Source organism: Microtus ochrogaster, chromosome 8 (assembly GCF_000317375.1).
Source record: "Microtus ochrogaster isolate Prairie Vole_2 chromosome 8, MicOch1.0, whole genome shotgun sequence".
NCBI classification, from domain to species: domain Eukaryota; kingdom Metazoa; phylum Chordata; class Mammalia; order Rodentia; family Cricetidae; genus Microtus; species Microtus ochrogaster.
In genome coordinates, this window is record NC_022015.1 from 73,947,377 (window position 1) to 73,962,433 (window position 15,057).

Below are 15,057 nucleotides of genomic sequence, written 5' to 3' on the forward strand. Positions count from 1 at the left end.
GGGGCGCATGCGTGGGGGCTCGCCAGGGGGCCGAGCTCGCGCGCGCGACAGGCGGCTGCGGGCGGCGGCCGGAGCACCCTTCAGCTTGTCAGGATTGGGAACTGAGGAGACCGGTCGGCCTGCCCTCCTACCCTCCACCCTCCATCCCCGTGGCCCTCCTGCCTCTGAGACTCGCGGGCTGGTCTTCGAACAGTCATGACCTCGTCCAACCCATAAGCAGATATCCCAATGTCCAAGCCAAGTCCATATGCCACGAGGTCAGACATACCAACTTGCCAGACGCACCGATCCCCACTCACCCCAAGTTACAGACGTACACCTCAAAAGGAGCCATCTACAGCTGACAAACACCTACTGTCAAACCAGACCCAGCCAACTGGGAAATGCATACCACGTTGCATCACACACAAATACCCAAACTACACCCAAAGCACAAACACCTCAAGTCACACAGGTCCCTTGATTCAAAGAGTTGCCAAACACACACAACTCACGTAAACACCCCAATTCACTGACACCTCAACTTGCAGTGGACGCGTCCACTCAGATACCTGCTCAAACTCAGATGCCCAATATACCCAGCCCAGGACCTGTATAGAGTGGTCCAGAGACCCCCTTCTTCAAGTTAGTCCAGGCCTCCCGAGGTAAAACATTCCATTCTCCATCATGGGGAGGAGGGAACTGCGAGACAGGGTCAGACGGCCCCCTCCCACTGGCACCTATCTCATTCCTGGCACCTGGGTGCAGGACCAGTTTCCAAATCAGCCGGAAGAGCCGTATCTAGTCCCAGAGTTGTGCCCTGGATGCGAGAAGCTGGGAAAACCTTTGCGACTTCACTGACCCCTCTGCCTTAGGCTCCCTCCTGGGCAGAGGCGCCAGGAGGTTCTTTGTAGCTCTTATACATTAAGGTGGAGAGCAGTGTCCCCGTGCACACCCCACTCCCGCGCACCAGCAGAGACATCTCCCTCCCACCCTCTGTGAACACTGGAAAGGAGGAACCGAAGAGAGCAAATGCGGAGTCCAGGACGGCCAGCTCACGTGTTTTCTAGAACCAGCCCCCCTTTCCCCTGCCTCAGGATTGCATGCGCCTGCGCATGTGCGGTGAGAGCCTGCCTGTGGGGGCTGGGCGAGGGGGCGGTCCCCAAGCTGAGTCACTGGAGCCCAGGTTCCTGCCGCCGGAGCTACCCAACAAGTCCCAAGTCCCAGCCCTACCCACATTACAACCCTGCTTCCAGCAATATCTACTGGCTGAATCTCCCCCCCCCCCCCAACCTTGAGCAGCTCCCTGGGGAAGTCGCCACCATCATTGAGGCCTTCCAGGTTTCCGATGAAGTCCCCACAGGTCATGCGCTTCCCAATGTTCTAAGGGAGGAAAACAGAGAGATGTGAGGTTGGGAGGTACTTGGCCTCCCAAAGCTTTCAAGTCTCTTGTTTTCTGACTCCCATTTGCCAAGCCCTCACTCACGTGGCCGTGGAGATCTGTGTTGAGGAGCATGAGGGCACAGGTCAGCGTGTGAGCGCCGTCTAGGGGGAGAATGAGTGTCAGCTTCAGCCACCCCCAGGGGTTCTCCCTACAGCATACCTAGGCACAGCCATTGATCCCCGCGGCCAGACCTGGCCCAGCAAGGACATATGAAAGCAAGCACATCTCCACCTGCCTCTCAAAGCACACTTGACCTGGCAACATGCCTGGCAGACAGCGCCATATGTACAAAGCTGTATTTACACTGGTGCATGTGCACATGCCCACAAACATGAACATTCATTCCCTCTTGCACAGACACTTGCTCCTGTGTGTGTGGCTCTGTGACCAGCAGGGACAATCCTTCCCGCAGTCTGCTCACCCTCTGAGGACAAGGCTTCAGGGTTGCACTGGAAGTATCGCTGGGAGAAGTGGGCCAGTACACGCTCCCGCTCCTGGGTCTCACCCATTAAGGCCAACTCCTTTAGAAACACCCTAAGATGGGAGGAAGATGATGTAACCCCTACTCAAGATCTCCTTACCAGGAAGTCCTGGTCACTGAAGAGCCATGTCAAAACAACTTCAAAGACACATAGCTTGGACCGCAAACACCAAGCCTGGTCAGTAGGACTATTCTCAGAGGGCTAATCACCCACCTGAGAGCTTGATCCAGAGTCATGCCCGTGAAGACAAAAAACTTGAGATACTCGCCAGCCACCAATTTGCTGAAGTCATTGCTGTGGGCAGGGCAGACAGGTAGGCGTCACAAGGAGAAGGGTGAAGGGGCCAGCTGGGCATTGCCTAGAGGCCTTGGGCATTAACTGCAGAGGGTGCATTCCTTGACCCCAGCCTCAGTCCCAGCCCGGGGGCATTACTTCTTGCCCAGATGCCGGGCCACATCGGCCTTCCTGAAGCCGTCAAGTCGGTATAGCCTCTTGGCCAGGCGCTGTGCGGCCTCCAGGTCTGCTTTCTGTCCATTGGACAAGGTATCTGTGCTTCCCAGCGCCAGCCGCTCTGTGCTGTCCAGCTCTGAGTCTGAGTCGGACACCAGCTGGCTTAGGGGTGGTTCACTGCCAGGGTAGAGCAGCAGCTGAAGGTTGGGTCAGAGCCTTGGGGATCATCCAGAGCCCCCCTTTGCTCTAGACCCAGAAGTTGGGGGTTGGCTGGAGGGACATGGAAAGGTCCTTTTCTTCTTTCTAGGGGAAATGGGCTAGCCTCCTTTCCACCTGCCTACTTTATTGTCTCAAATCCAATTCATAGAGGTATGTGGGAATCCTGACTGATCCCCAGAGCTCCCAGGGACTTAGTTTGCTCCATCTCCACACCTGCCCCCTCGAGGCAGTCCTTCTGTCTGCACACACACACCCCTGTCCACAGGCACCCAGGTATGAATGGGGTTCTGGGGAAGCGCAGTGAGGTCATGCAAAAATCTGGGGGCAGTAGGGATATCTCCTGCTCCTTTCATCTCCTACCTCTCTGAGGGTTCTCCCTTCTACCCATAGAGAAACAGTTTATGGGGTTACAGTTTTGGAGGTCAGAGTGCACCCCTTCATCCTCTTCATCTCCTTCCTTCCCCACCCAGCTGCTCTACTCACAAAGCCACCTGTCACCCCAGAGACAGAGGCCGGAAACTCCTGGTTGCTAGGCAACCCTGTCTCCCTGGCCACCCCCTCCTGTTGCCATGGCTTCCATGACTGAGAGGGTAGCAGCAGAGGGTAGCACAAAGGTTAGGCTGTGAAAGGACATTCCTAGAGCAGGATGAGACAGTGTTTTGGAGGAGCCGGTGGAGGGAGGGAATGGGAGGGGCTTTTGGCAGTGGGTCTGGCTGGGTGGGGGTGAGAAGCTCTGTCTGGGAAGGAGAGGGCCCTCCAAGAGAAAAAGAGGATGTTCTCTGGGGATTCTTCCATCCTGAATCATGGCTTCTCCAGTCACTGGATCTGAGCCCAGGGAGGGAGCTGCAGGGGGCCAATGGCAGGAGGCCTCCAAACGGGAAAACAGACATCTGGTAACCACCTGCTCTCGGTCAGGAATATAAACTATTTCCTCATTCTGGGGCTCTGTCCCTTAATCAGCAATTCCTGGGGGCCCGGGATGGGGCTGACCAATGAAAGAAAATACTCACCTGCCCAGGGGTGCTGCCCCCAGCCCAAGGCTATCCTCAGAGTGGGAGGGACTAGGAAGCTCCTTCCTTAAGGCCACCTTGGCCCCAGCATCTGACTCTTCCACTTCCCTTCTCTGGGTCCAAGGACCAGCAGCAGCAGCAGAGCTGGTACCAGGATCCGGTTCCAGAGGGGCAAGTGGGGCAGGGGCGGGTGGGTCAGGCCGGGGAGCTGGGGGTTGGGGAGGCATCTCAAAGGTGAAGAAGGGGCTCTTGGTTGGGCCAGGTGAGGCCAGGGCCTCCAAGGAGGTAAGGCTGCTATAGGAGGTGCCCTTGGCCCGGTGTGACTCCAAGATGGCTTCAAACACACAACTGAAAGAGTCAGGCCCATCTGCTGAGGGGCTGGTCCCAGGTAGAAAGGGCACTGGTGACTTGAGAGGCCCAGAGAGTGGCATGTGGTCCCCCGGTCTGCAGAGGCAGGAAGAATGTTTATCAGCTCCCCAAAACCAGGCCTTGGCAGAATTTCATTGAACTATTGCCAATTGATGCAGGGCAATCATCCCCTTTCTGCAGACCCAAACCCCCTAAGGGGAAAAAAACCACTACGGGAGAGGGCCCATGAAATTCAATGTTTATGGTGTCCCATCCCTGCTATCCGGGCACCCAGTCCCCCGCCTTCCCTCTCACTGCTAATCTCCCTTTCTCCTCCTTTCCCCTGATCCGCTTCCCTCCTGCCATCCCTTTTCTATTTCTGGCAACATCTTAGGAGAAGATGTGGCTCCAAACTGCAGTGGGGCGTGAGACAGAAAGGAAAAGCCCCCACATTTCCACACTTTCTTTCCAGGACCTAAGGATCTAACCTGTGCTCCCATGCCCCTGGTTTGGCCTGTGGCTTCTGGCCCCTGATAGTCTAGAACCCTGTTTCATCATGTGGCTGCCCTGACTCCTAGGTGTGCCCCATGCTCACACATTCCTAACACTATCCCAGGCCTCAGACCTCTGCCTGGGATCTCTTTCCCATACTGCCCTTGCTGTTGTGATCCTCACAGCCCTGGTTTCCCCTCCACGGCAGGTTCTTGTTAGAAGAGGTAGAACACAGTGAGCTGCTCTCCCCACTCACCGGACCCCCTCTGAGGCCTCAAACACCTCATCATCCACATCCTCGTCACCACCAGCCTCATCGTCTTCATTGCCACTCCCCAAGCTGGAAGGAGGGCCAGGGCATGGGCTGGGTCGTGAGGCAGGTGGTCGGGCAGTGCCAGCAGGGCCCTCAGAGCTGGGCTGACTCTCAATGGCGGAGTCAGCCTCCTCCCGCTCGGCCAGCACCTCGTCGATGTCAGTTTCGCGGTAGCACCTCAGGGGTACCGTATCCAGGTCTGTCTCAGAGTACTTGGCTGCTCGCCCCACAGCCACCCCAGAGCCTTGCTTGGAGCCCACCCCATGTGATGGGAGGGCGTGCTCTGGAGGCTTAGCACCTGTATGCACAGACATCCAGGTCAGGAGGTCATTTATGTTGGGGAGCTCCCCAATGCCTCACACAGGCTGGAGACTCTTCATCTAACTACTATGTATCTGCCACACTCTTCACTTGATCAAATGCCTGTGGAACTCATTTCAAATCAAGCCCTTGTCAAATAACTCTGAAGGAGACCAGACTTTCTTCCACTCCGAGGAATAACCCTTGAGATCCGGCCATCCCCTCCCTCTACCACCCAGCTCCTCCAGAGCCCAGCCCAACCTTCATGTCACAAATGAAAGACTAGAGCCTGGAGAGACTTGGGAGCCCAAGGAAACCCCGGGGAAGGTTTGAAGTTTCCCTCTTTGCCAGTCCTTAGATGCCCTGGAGGAGGCCCTACCCTCTTCCCCTAGGCTAAGTCCAAGCCTTACCTGCGCTGGGGGTGTCCAAGGAGCCATAGAAGAATTCCCATTTGGCTCGAGCGATTCTCTGAGCATGAGAGGAGACTTCCCGGGGGGAGGACCAGGTGTCCCCCTGAGCCAAAGAGGAAGTGAAAGGCACAGGACCCCAAAATGAAAGCCAGACATACAAGGACACAAGCATATGGAGCAGCAGAAAGAAAACCACATGGGACAAGGATGAAGGTGCAGGGACACAGCGACAGAGGGCAAGAAAGCTGGTTTAGGACATGAAAGGATCTGGGTGACTCCAAGATAAGCTCAGTCCAACAGGGGCCAAGCTTTGTCCCTTAGCTGGGGTGCTAAGGCCCCAGGGAGCCCAAGGCAGATTGCATACCTGGTTTAGGAATCCAGTGTCTGCGGGTCCTCGGAAGCGCATGGCCAGGTGCTCAGGGGTCCCCCCCAGCCCATTGGGGAGGGAGGAGTAAAGACCATCTGCCCCAATCTGGGGTGGGATCAATGGCCCACGTGAGGGGTCCCGGCTGCCAGGAGCAGAGCCTCCTCCAGCTGGGAGTGGGTCTGATGTGGATGCCTCTAGCCGCAACTTCCGGTTGCAGCCAGGTCCAAGGGCTGTGGAGGGTCTGGGAGGAGAAACCCCACCCAGGTCCCAGCTCCGACTCAGGCCTCCAGAAGCAGGAAGGCCATTCAGTGGCCTCACACTGGCCTTCTCCACAAAACGGAAGATGACCACAGAACTCTGTGCCCCTGGTGGGGGCTGCCCAGTGGGGGAAGAGGGTCCCCAGCGTGAGGGAGCCAAACGGGGTGATGGGGGGCCTCGAAGAGGGGTACATGGTGCTGTCACACGTCCCAGATCCCTGCCTCGAGGGCCTGGACCCGCCACTCGTCGTATTAGGGATCCTGTGCTGCCATACATGCTGGCTGGGGGACTTTGGGGCACTGGGCCTTCGGGGAGCCAGCGACGAGGGCATCGTGGTGGGGAGATGGCACAGTCGCCTTCTGAACAGAAGCGCATGGCACCCTGGGCCATGCTGGGGCCGGGGGTCAGGCTGGGGGGGCAGGGATGGCGAGGCCAGGCAGGGCGTGAGGGGACTGCATGCTCTTCAGACAGGCCTGCAGGGGAGGAAGGGGGGGCATGGATGAGTGTGTAGCAGCCACACAGGCAGGGCAGCAGAGACAGGGAGGAGGAAGATGGGTTGAGGCGTATAAGGTCCAGGGACCTAGTCAGGCCTGGAAATATGGGATCACCCATCCTGACCCTGATGGCTCCTCCATGGAAACCTTAGGGAAAAGGACCATCCACTCAGAGGGCCTTCAGTACCTCTCTTTCTGTCTGGGAGCCCTGAGCATCACTTTAGGAAGAAAGAACAAGCTAAGTCAGAAGTTCACTGAATTCAGTTCTGGGGCAGTTGGGAGACTGGTGTCCCACCTTCTGGATCATACGGCCCTGGGTCCCCATAGTCCTACTTATGGGAGGGGGCTCACTTAGGAAAAAAAAATTAGGCTTCTTGGAAGGAGAGGGAGGAAAAAAGGATTCCACAGGAACAAGGAAGTGTTGAGAGACACAGGGAAGAGGTGAGAAGAAAAACCGGAAAAGAGGCCCCTAACTTCAGCCCATAGATGCTGAGTGGGGAAGATACATCCTTTTTCCATATCAGTACATGCACACACACACACACATACACACATATGCACACACACGCACATACACACATGCACACACACATACACACATATGCACACACACGCGTGTGCACATACACACATATGCACACACACGCATACGCACATACACACATGCACACACACGCATGCACATACACACACATGCAGAAGGACAGTTATGATATACAGTTAAACACACTCATAGGCAACACCCTCCAGTACAACAGACACACGCAGTACTGCTCATAGACACACCCTCATACACTCACAGTCATAACAAATATGTGTATAATGGAAAAGCACATGTTTGTCTTACACACAGATCACCAGACAGGAACACACAAAGAGGTACCAAATATACAGACAGGCTCTCAGTCTTCTGATGCACACAGAGACAGGTGAATCAGAGACCTCCTCGACACAATCGTAAACACAGATGAACATTTACACACACAATCAGAGACACACATCCTCTCCTCCCCCACCAGGAGCTAGGTCTGGATGAGGGGGTTGCACCCATCCCTCTCCCCCAACTCCAGGGGTTTGACATGTCTTGGCCAGTCCAGGAGGGGCCATAAAGGAAAACCGGGCCTCTGGTGGCAAAGCAGGGCAAAGAAAGCTGTCAGAAACAGCAACCCTGCCAGGCAGGTTCTTGAAGCTCAACAGGATCCGCAACATCCCCTGTGCAGCCCCTCCTCCAAGGCACCCCAGTACTCACCGCTGCTCCTTCGGAGCTGGAACGGAAGGGAGGCAGAGAGGCTGGGCCCCGCTCAGCTGTGAAAGCAGCAAGGCTCCCGCTTGCTCCAGGCCCGCCCGCCTCTCAGTCCCTCCTCCACCCCTCCCCACGCTCTGCTCAAGCAACGCTAATCCCCCTCCCTTTTTTCCCAGGGCCCTGAGTCCCAAAGAATGCCAGCCCCCTAGTCACTGCCTAAGACTCACATCAGAGGAAGGGAGACTGCAGAGACCCCCTGGTTCTGTTTCTTAAACCCTCATATGCCCCACCCCACTCATGTTCAGGTCTCCCTCGTCCGTCATCTCCTGAACCACACGTAGGGTCCAGCTGCACACGCCTGTCCTGCACCAGACCCCACGCGTGTCCCTAGGAGGCTGCCACATGACCTGTTACATGCCACACGCGCTCCCGCCCCCACAAGCACGCGGCCACGCAAACCACACGGTACGGGAGTAGACCGGACCCGCCCCCTAAAACCAGAAGACCAACTATGGAAGGGACATCGTCAAACGAACGCAATCTTAAACACTTCGGGGTTCCCAACCGCAGACCCCGGAGTCCCTGTCCTGACCACCCACCCGGAGTGCGGAGGAAGGATAAGTCAGACTCCAGGAAGAACTTCCTTGCTGCCTAGGTTAATCGTCCCGCCTTTTCAGGAGCGAGACTTTAGAAGGGATGACCCGAAGATTGGGAAGAGGAGCACAGGCAAACCTTGTGCCCTTGGCCAGGGTGGAAGAGGGTCTGGCTATTTTAGGAAAACGCCACACGAGTTACTATGGCAACTATTCTCCTTTGGAAGGCCAGGGCCGGCAGGTTATGACCTCGAAAGGAGGAGAGGGTCGGTCCGGGAAGTCAGAGGGGGCGAGGACGTTCGAGGCGGGGGGTGCGCGGGGCTCACCGCGGGGAGGGGTGGCGCGGGTTCCGCGAGGTGCTGAAGGGGACAGCGCCAGATTTGTCGTAATGCGCAAGCGCAGAGGCGCGAACAAAGGGGCGGGGGAGGAGGCGCGCGGCCGGAGGAGGTGCGCGCCCACATCTATCTTTGCAGAGATCTTTCCAGGCTACCCCTTCCCCAGGCAGGCTGAGGAGAGGAAGCAATCCCCTCACCCAACTGCACCCTCTTCTGCTCTTTCCGGTGCTGGCTGCCTTCTCCCTTCATGCTACACTGAGTAATGAAGTAGTGTGGAAGGGATTCTGGGAAAACCAGGATGTCTGGGTCCTTTATCCTTGCTCCGTTTGATGCTGGTTAAGGAGCTTCCTCCCCAGAGCCTCGGTTTGCCCATCTTTAAAATGGACAGACCCGCGTGCCTTTGCAAAGGTGCCTAAAGCCCTGGTGAGAGAGATAACGGATGGGAAGCAGCTTTCATTTGAAGAAGCGGCCGAAATCTCTGCACAGGGGCGCGCAACCATGTAGGCTGCAGCGGCGCAAGATCTTTCACGTGCCCCACACCCTCCTTGGATGCTGGAGGAAATTATTACGCCAGGGGTTCCTCAGAGTGGGACTTGAGATTAGTATATGGGGCACAGTGAAAGGAAAGCCTATGACTGAGCTGCGAGCTTTGGGGCGTCACTTTTCCTACAATTGACCCAGGCCAGTCAAGAAGCAGCAAGGCTAGTAGCTTGCGCTGAGCACGCATTCCTCCCGGACTCTGGACCGCTGGAGAGGAGGCGCTGCTGCTCCCAGGTAGTCCTTTTCCCTTAGGCAAAAAGCCGGCCTACGCTGTACCGAACTGGAAAGGGATGGCTGCATTGAGTGTGCACTTCACAATTCACAAGGAATGGCAGGTTTGAACAAATCTGCTTGATAAGAAAGGCCTTAGCATCGCCCATTTAATTCATTCTATGGGCAATGACTTATTGAGCACCTACTGCATACCAGTTAGTTAGAACCTGGGCAGTCTCTCCCCCCCGCCCCCAGCTTTTCTTTTCTCAAAGTCGCTTAAACGAGACCAGAGGACAGAGGGAGGCACTCGGTAACCTAGGAGTCCTGGCTCCGCCCCTTCCGCCTTTGGCCTTGTCTGCTCCTCCCATCACCACTCAGAGGCGGCTACTGGCCCGCAACGGAGACCGAAAGCACAGCCTAGGGCTTCAAGCCCTGTAGCTGCGAAGACATCTGATGGTACATCGCTGGTTCGTCCTGCCTCAGTTTTGGGGGCCATCCGGAAAGCTTTCCGAAAGGATTCTCAGTGAGGCCGCACTCGATTAAATCGGTCTGTCTCTCCAGACCAAGGAGGCGGGCTCGCCGCAGCCGCTTCAAGGCCAAAGCTAGAAGAGCTTACTGCGCACGCGCAGTAGCCTGCGATGGAGCCACCAATGGAGCAGTCCGGAGGGGAGCAAGAACCGGGAGCTGTCAGGTACCGAGCACTGAAGGGGCCGAGGGAGGGAAAGGAGACCCGCGGGAGGGCAGCGGAGTCCTGGCCGGACCTGGACTCGCTCTTGCCAGCCGGGACTCTGGGGTACAACAGACTGACTCGCACGTCACAGCGGCCCGGAGACGTCAACGCCTCTTTCCTCGCAGGCTCCTGGATCTGCCCTGGGAAGACGTGCTGCTCCCGCACGTCCTGACCTGGGTCCCGCTGCGCCAGCTGCTCCGGCTGCAGCGCGTCAGCCGCGCCTTCCGAGCGCTCGTGCAGCTGCACCTGGCGGGGCTGCGCCGCTTCGACGCCGCTCAGGTGAGCCGGGGACCGCAGCCCCGCCCCCGCGTGGCCCCGCCCCGCCTCCAGCCCGGCCCCTCCAGGGGCGAGCAGGGAGCCACGAGCGTGAGCTCTCTCCTGGGAGGGCAGGTGACAGGTCCCCAAGGTAGGCGGCTGCCAGGCTGCGTCCCGCCCCAGGGACAGACTGAGTCTCGGTGCCTCCCGCCCGCAGGTGGGGCCCCAGATTCCTCGGGCCGCGTTAGCCCGGCTACTGCGGGATGCGGAGGGGCTGCAGGAGCTGGCGCTGGCTCCGTGTCACGAATGGCTGTCGGACGAGGACCTGGTGCCAGTACTGGCACGGAATCCGCAGCTCCGGAGCGTGGCCCTGGCCGGCTGCGGCCAGCTGAGCCGCCGAACGCTGGGGGCGCTGGCTGAGGGCTGCCCGCGTCTGCAGCGCCTTTCGCTCGCTCACTGTGACTGGGTGGACGGTCTGGCACTACGTGGCCTCGCCGACCGCTGCCCGGCTCTGGAGGAGCTAGACCTCACCGCCTGTCGCCAGCTCAAGGACGAGGCCATCGTGTACCTGGCGCAGAGACGCGGCGCGAGCCTCCGCAGCCTCTCGTTGGCTGTCAACGCCAATGTGGGGGACACCGCGGTCCAAGAGTTGGCCCGAAACTGCCCGCAACTCGAGCACCTCGACCTCACAGGCTGCCTTCGCGTCGGAAGCAACGGTGTCAGGTGCCTGGGCATGGGGCTAGTGGGTGGGAGATGGGCAGTCACTCTAGGGATAGGCGGAAGGGTTGTACTTGTCAAAGACCTCTGGGATATTTTTTTTAGGCTAGAAAGCCTATAATTTAAAAAAAAAAAAAAAAAAAGGACTTCTGAACCAATATTGACACACTGAGAGATGTGACATAAAGTTGATTTCTGGCATTTCTGCAACCAGGGAGGGTAATCTTGAAATCTTGAAACGCGGGATAGAACCAAGGATTGGTACTCTGAGAGCCAGAAGCCCCCAGTGAGCGGGGGTGGGGGGGTGGAGTCTGTAATTCCATTCCGGCCTCCTCCCTAGGGTACTGTAGAGAAGAGCGGACCCTGAGCTGGAGGGAAACCTAGAATTTGCAGGAGCCAGCTGCAGGTTTAGTGGGCATCCCCCCCCCCCCAAGTGAGAGGGCCCCCTGCACCTAGCATCACCCTGCTTCTCCCTCAGGACCCTGGCCGAGTACTGCCCGGCGCTGCGCTCGCTGAGGGTGCGGCACTGCCACCACGTGGCCGAGCCCAGCCTGAGCCGCTTGTGGAACCGTGGTGTGGACATCGACGTGGAACCCCCGCTGCACCAGGCCCTGGTGCTACTCCAGGACATGGCAGGATTCGCACCCTTTGTCAACCTGCAGGTCTAACGGACTTTTCTTGGGGTGGGAGCACAGCTGGACTGTGTAGCCGGGGCCTGACACTGAGCTGTAGGGAAACTGAACTGTGGGGGCCTGGGGTTGAGAGGCCTGTGACAAACCCTGCCCCACCCTGGAATTTCAAATAAAGAGATTTTTACCCCTTCTGGTTTGGTGCACAGGGAACAGCAGCTAGGACCAGAAGGTCAGACACACGTGTAACTAACTCTTCCTGCCCCATTGGCAGGAATGACCGGAAAGAAGTTACACCTTCCTTGGACCACCTTTACTGTGCTCATGAAGGCAGCTCCAAGAATAGATTAACACTAGAGCAAGGAAATAGAGAAGGGGCAGTGGGGTGGACAGGAGGCTGCATCCCTCTGGGATCTGGAAGGCTCGGCAGAGTCCAGACAGGGCCTCAGTGGAAGCGGTACTTTCTGGCTGGCTTGAGGTTGATGTATGTTGCCTTCATCTCCTCAGCCTCGGGGTTCCGCATGTCTTTGAACCGCTCCCCTTTGGTGCTCACTACTTGGTTGTCAATATATCGGATCAACTTTTTGGGGGCCTGTCAGGGAATCAGGCAGTGAGTGACTGAAATCATGGGTCAGTAGCCCTCATCCCACACCCCCAACTCTTACCTCCTTGGGAGCCATGGGTCGGTGAATCTTCTGGTCCTCTGCACTGTCCACCATCATGTACCTGCCAAACACTGGCTACGTGAAGCTCCCGCCACCTGGGAAGACCCTAGGGCCCAGCCCAGCCCAGCCCAGACTCACTTCTGAAGGATGAAGGACTTCAGTTCATCCTTCTGGGGGCCTCGGAGGCGCCTGGGCAAGTCCTGCAGATATGGGAGACCTATTCTAGGTGCAATGGCAACAACAGGGGACACAGATGAGAATAAGGACACGATAGAGCTGAGGTGGGGCTGAGAGAGGGTACCTGACTTGGGCCATCCCAGCTGGGAGGCCCCTCTTCCTTGCCCTCTGTCAGCATCTGCACTGCTTCTTCCAAGTCCCCCCGAGCTTTGGCCAACACCCACTGGGCCTGCTCCACAGAACAGGTAGGGAATACCTCCAAGAGGACATCTACTCCCGGAAGTTCTTCCTCAGAACCAGCTGCCTGTGGGCACAGATGGTAACTGTAGGCCACACTCCTTCCTTTCCTACCCCCACGGTCCTTCATGGGTACCCCCTCTTCTAGTACCTCATGCTGGGTGTCCCCAGTAGCAGCAGGAGATCTGGTCTCTTCTCTGAGCTTTTCAGGTTGCCTCAGGGTCTCTGGAAAAATGGGCACCTGACCTTGGACACAGGAGCTCTGTGGGTGCAGGTTCTCTTCAAGAGGCAGAGAGGGTATCGGATTTGCCAGGGCTTGGGGTGGGGGTGGAGTCCTCCAAATGCCAGAGCCCCACACTCACCTTTGTTCCTAGCATCACTCAGCTGTGATGACAGCTGTTGCATCATGTCCCCTATCATGCCCCTAAAAGGCAAAGAAGGTGGTGTGGGGATCGCTCTATCCCAACCCCAGCCAGTCGCCACCTCTTTCTCGCCCCGCCAGGCCCTACCTGGGGATGTGGGCGAAGCCAGGCACGTAAGCCTCCATCATCTCTGTGAAGGCATCCATATCAAAGTTCTCCTCTGAGGGGCCTGAGGGGCCCAGGTCCTCCAGGACCCCCAGCACATAGGAGAAGATGACCTCATCCAAACCACTGTGGGAAAGAACAAGTTCACTGTCTAGGAACCTGGATATTTTCAGCATCCCCACCTAATCTGACTTCCGTCCTCAGTTCCAATGGGTGCCCATGAGTCAGCTCGGCCCTTGGGGCCAGAGTATCTCCTCCCAATCCTTCAGCTTTGGTTTCCAACCAGTCCAGATGATAGACAGTGAGAGAGAGACCATCTAAGCAAATCAACCAGTCCAGATGATAGACAGTGAGAGACCATGTAAGCAAATAAAAATCAGCTCTTCCCAGGCAGGAGAAATGGCTCAGCAGTTAAGAGCACCTGCTGCTCTTGAGAGGACCCAGGTTCAGTTCACCCAAGCCACATGAATTAGCTCACAGCTGCCTATCCTTCCAGCTCCCTGGTATCTGACACCCAGTTCTGGCCTCGTGGCACCTGCACACACACACACACACACACACACACACACACACACACACACACACAAATAATCTTGAAAACAAACGGGGGGTTGGAGACATGGCTACGTGGTTAAGAATTCCTCTATTTTTTTTCTTTAGTTTTTCAGGACACGATTTCCTCTGTGTAGCCCTGGCTGTCCTGGAACTCACTATGTAGCCCAGGCTGGCCTTGAACTCACAGAGATCTGCCTGCCTTTGCCTCCCCAGTGCAGAATTAGGTTTATGCCACTACTGCTCAGAGAGTGTTCGCTATCCTTGCAGAAGACCTGGGTCAGTTCCACCTCAGATTGGGCTGAATACTTTGTAAGCATCTTTTCACTGGCCAGTGTAGAGTATTGTCTGCAACTCCCCTCTGAACTTGGCCTGCTCCTTCAGGAGCAGCCCTTACCTGACGTCGGCCTCCGAGAGGTGTGTCTGCACAAAGGCAAGGAGGGCCGAACTGACGATGCTCTCCAACTCCATGCTGTCTCTTCTAAAGAACACAAGACAGAATTGCCAGGTCTCTGGGCTGCTTCCACCCACTGGGCGGGGGGCAGCAATCCCTCCTCTGCCTTCTGAGGCTGAACCAGCTACTGGCGCTGCCCCCCCAGCTGCTGCAAGCAGTCAGTCAGTCCCTGAGCCGCCCACTTCTTCCTCCTCCAGCCCCAGACAGGGTACAACACTGTCTCTAAAGGCTTCCAAAGGGAGTTGGGCCCCTCCCCCATCTCCTGTGGCAAGAAGGGTCACATGTTTCTTGGCTAAGGAATCTCATCACTGAGGGGGCTATTTGGCCCCCAATTCCAATCACAAGGCCCCATTGTCCAGCCCCCAAAGTAAGGAGGTCTCAGGACCAAGCGCAGCCCTTCCCCCATCCATGACCAGCCACCCACCCTTTGTACAAAGGGACTTTTTTTTCTGGTTCAGGAGCCCATATGGTGGGGAAGTCCTACATCGATTCTCTCCTCTTGCCCAATCCCTGCCTTTCCAGCAGCCTGAACCATAAGACCTTTGTCATCCCCCAGCCTGTGGAATACCGCACAGTCCAGCCCTTGCCCACTTCTAAATCACCACTCCTCCTCCTCTCCCCCTT

General features: G+C 57.1%; 3 protein-coding genes across 8 annotated transcripts in view; 1 reads left to right on the forward strand and 2 right to left on the reverse strand.

Annotated features, from left to right (window-relative positions):
* The window catches only part of Psd (pleckstrin and Sec7 domain containing), a 14,673-nt gene extending 5,914 nt beyond the window's left edge, over window positions 1–8,759 (reverse strand). Inside the window, exons 1-11 of one of the 4 annotated variants that reach the window (XM_026781508.1) lie at window positions 8,729–8,759; window positions 7,816–7,871; window positions 5,812–6,545; window positions 5,448–5,550; window positions 4,681–5,035; window positions 3,585–4,028; window positions 2,338–2,532; window positions 2,119–2,199; window positions 1,845–1,957; window positions 1,466–1,524; window positions 1,273–1,362 (exon numbers count right to left, since the gene is read on the reverse strand). In XM_026781508.1, the coding sequence (XP_026637309.1) occupies window positions 1,273–1,362; window positions 1,466–1,524; window positions 1,845–1,957; window positions 2,119–2,199; window positions 2,338–2,532; window positions 3,585–4,028; window positions 4,681–5,035; window positions 5,448–5,550; window positions 5,812–6,462 (2,091 nt within the window). In that variant the 5' untranslated portion in view covers window positions 6,463–6,545; window positions 7,816–7,871; window positions 8,729–8,759. The other 3 variants (XM_013348154.2, XM_026781509.1, XM_005352404.3) reach the window with 3 other exon arrangements.
* Window positions 8,760–8,831: 72 nt separating this feature from the next.
* On the forward strand, window positions 8,832–12,015 carry Fbxl15 (F-box and leucine rich repeat protein 15). The gene is made up of 4 exons (XM_005352405.2): window positions 8,832–10,181; window positions 10,346–10,499; window positions 10,693–11,198; window positions 11,671–12,015. The coding sequence occupies exons 1-4, from the start codon at window positions 10,129–10,131 to the stop codon at window positions 11,858–11,860; spliced, it is 903 nt and encodes a 300-aa protein (XP_005352462.1). The 5' UTR covers window positions 8,832–10,128; the 3' UTR covers window positions 11,861–12,015.
* Window positions 12,016–12,119: 104 nt separating this feature from the next.
* Cuedc2 (CUE domain containing 2) overlaps window positions 12,120–15,057 on the reverse strand; it is an 8,241-nt gene continuing 5,303 nt past the window's right edge. For 2 of the 3 annotated variants that reach the window (XM_005352406.2, XM_026781510.1), the window contains 8 exons: window positions 14,377–14,460; window positions 13,410–13,553; window positions 13,263–13,324; window positions 13,052–13,179; window positions 12,788–12,967; window positions 12,625–12,686; window positions 12,487–12,547; window positions 12,120–12,413 (listed from right to left, as the gene is read on the reverse strand). In XM_005352406.2, the coding sequence (XP_005352463.1) occupies window positions 12,267–12,413; window positions 12,487–12,547; window positions 12,625–12,686; window positions 12,788–12,967; window positions 13,052–13,179; window positions 13,263–13,324; window positions 13,410–13,553; window positions 14,377–14,450 (858 nt within the window). In that variant the 5' untranslated portion in view covers window positions 14,451–14,460 and the 3' untranslated portion in view covers window positions 12,120–12,266. The remainder of the gene's footprint in view (window positions 12,414–12,486; window positions 12,548–12,624; window positions 12,687–12,787; window positions 12,968–13,051; window positions 13,180–13,262; window positions 13,325–13,409; window positions 13,554–14,376; window positions 14,461–15,057) is intronic. The other variant, XM_005352407.2, reaches the window with a different exon arrangement.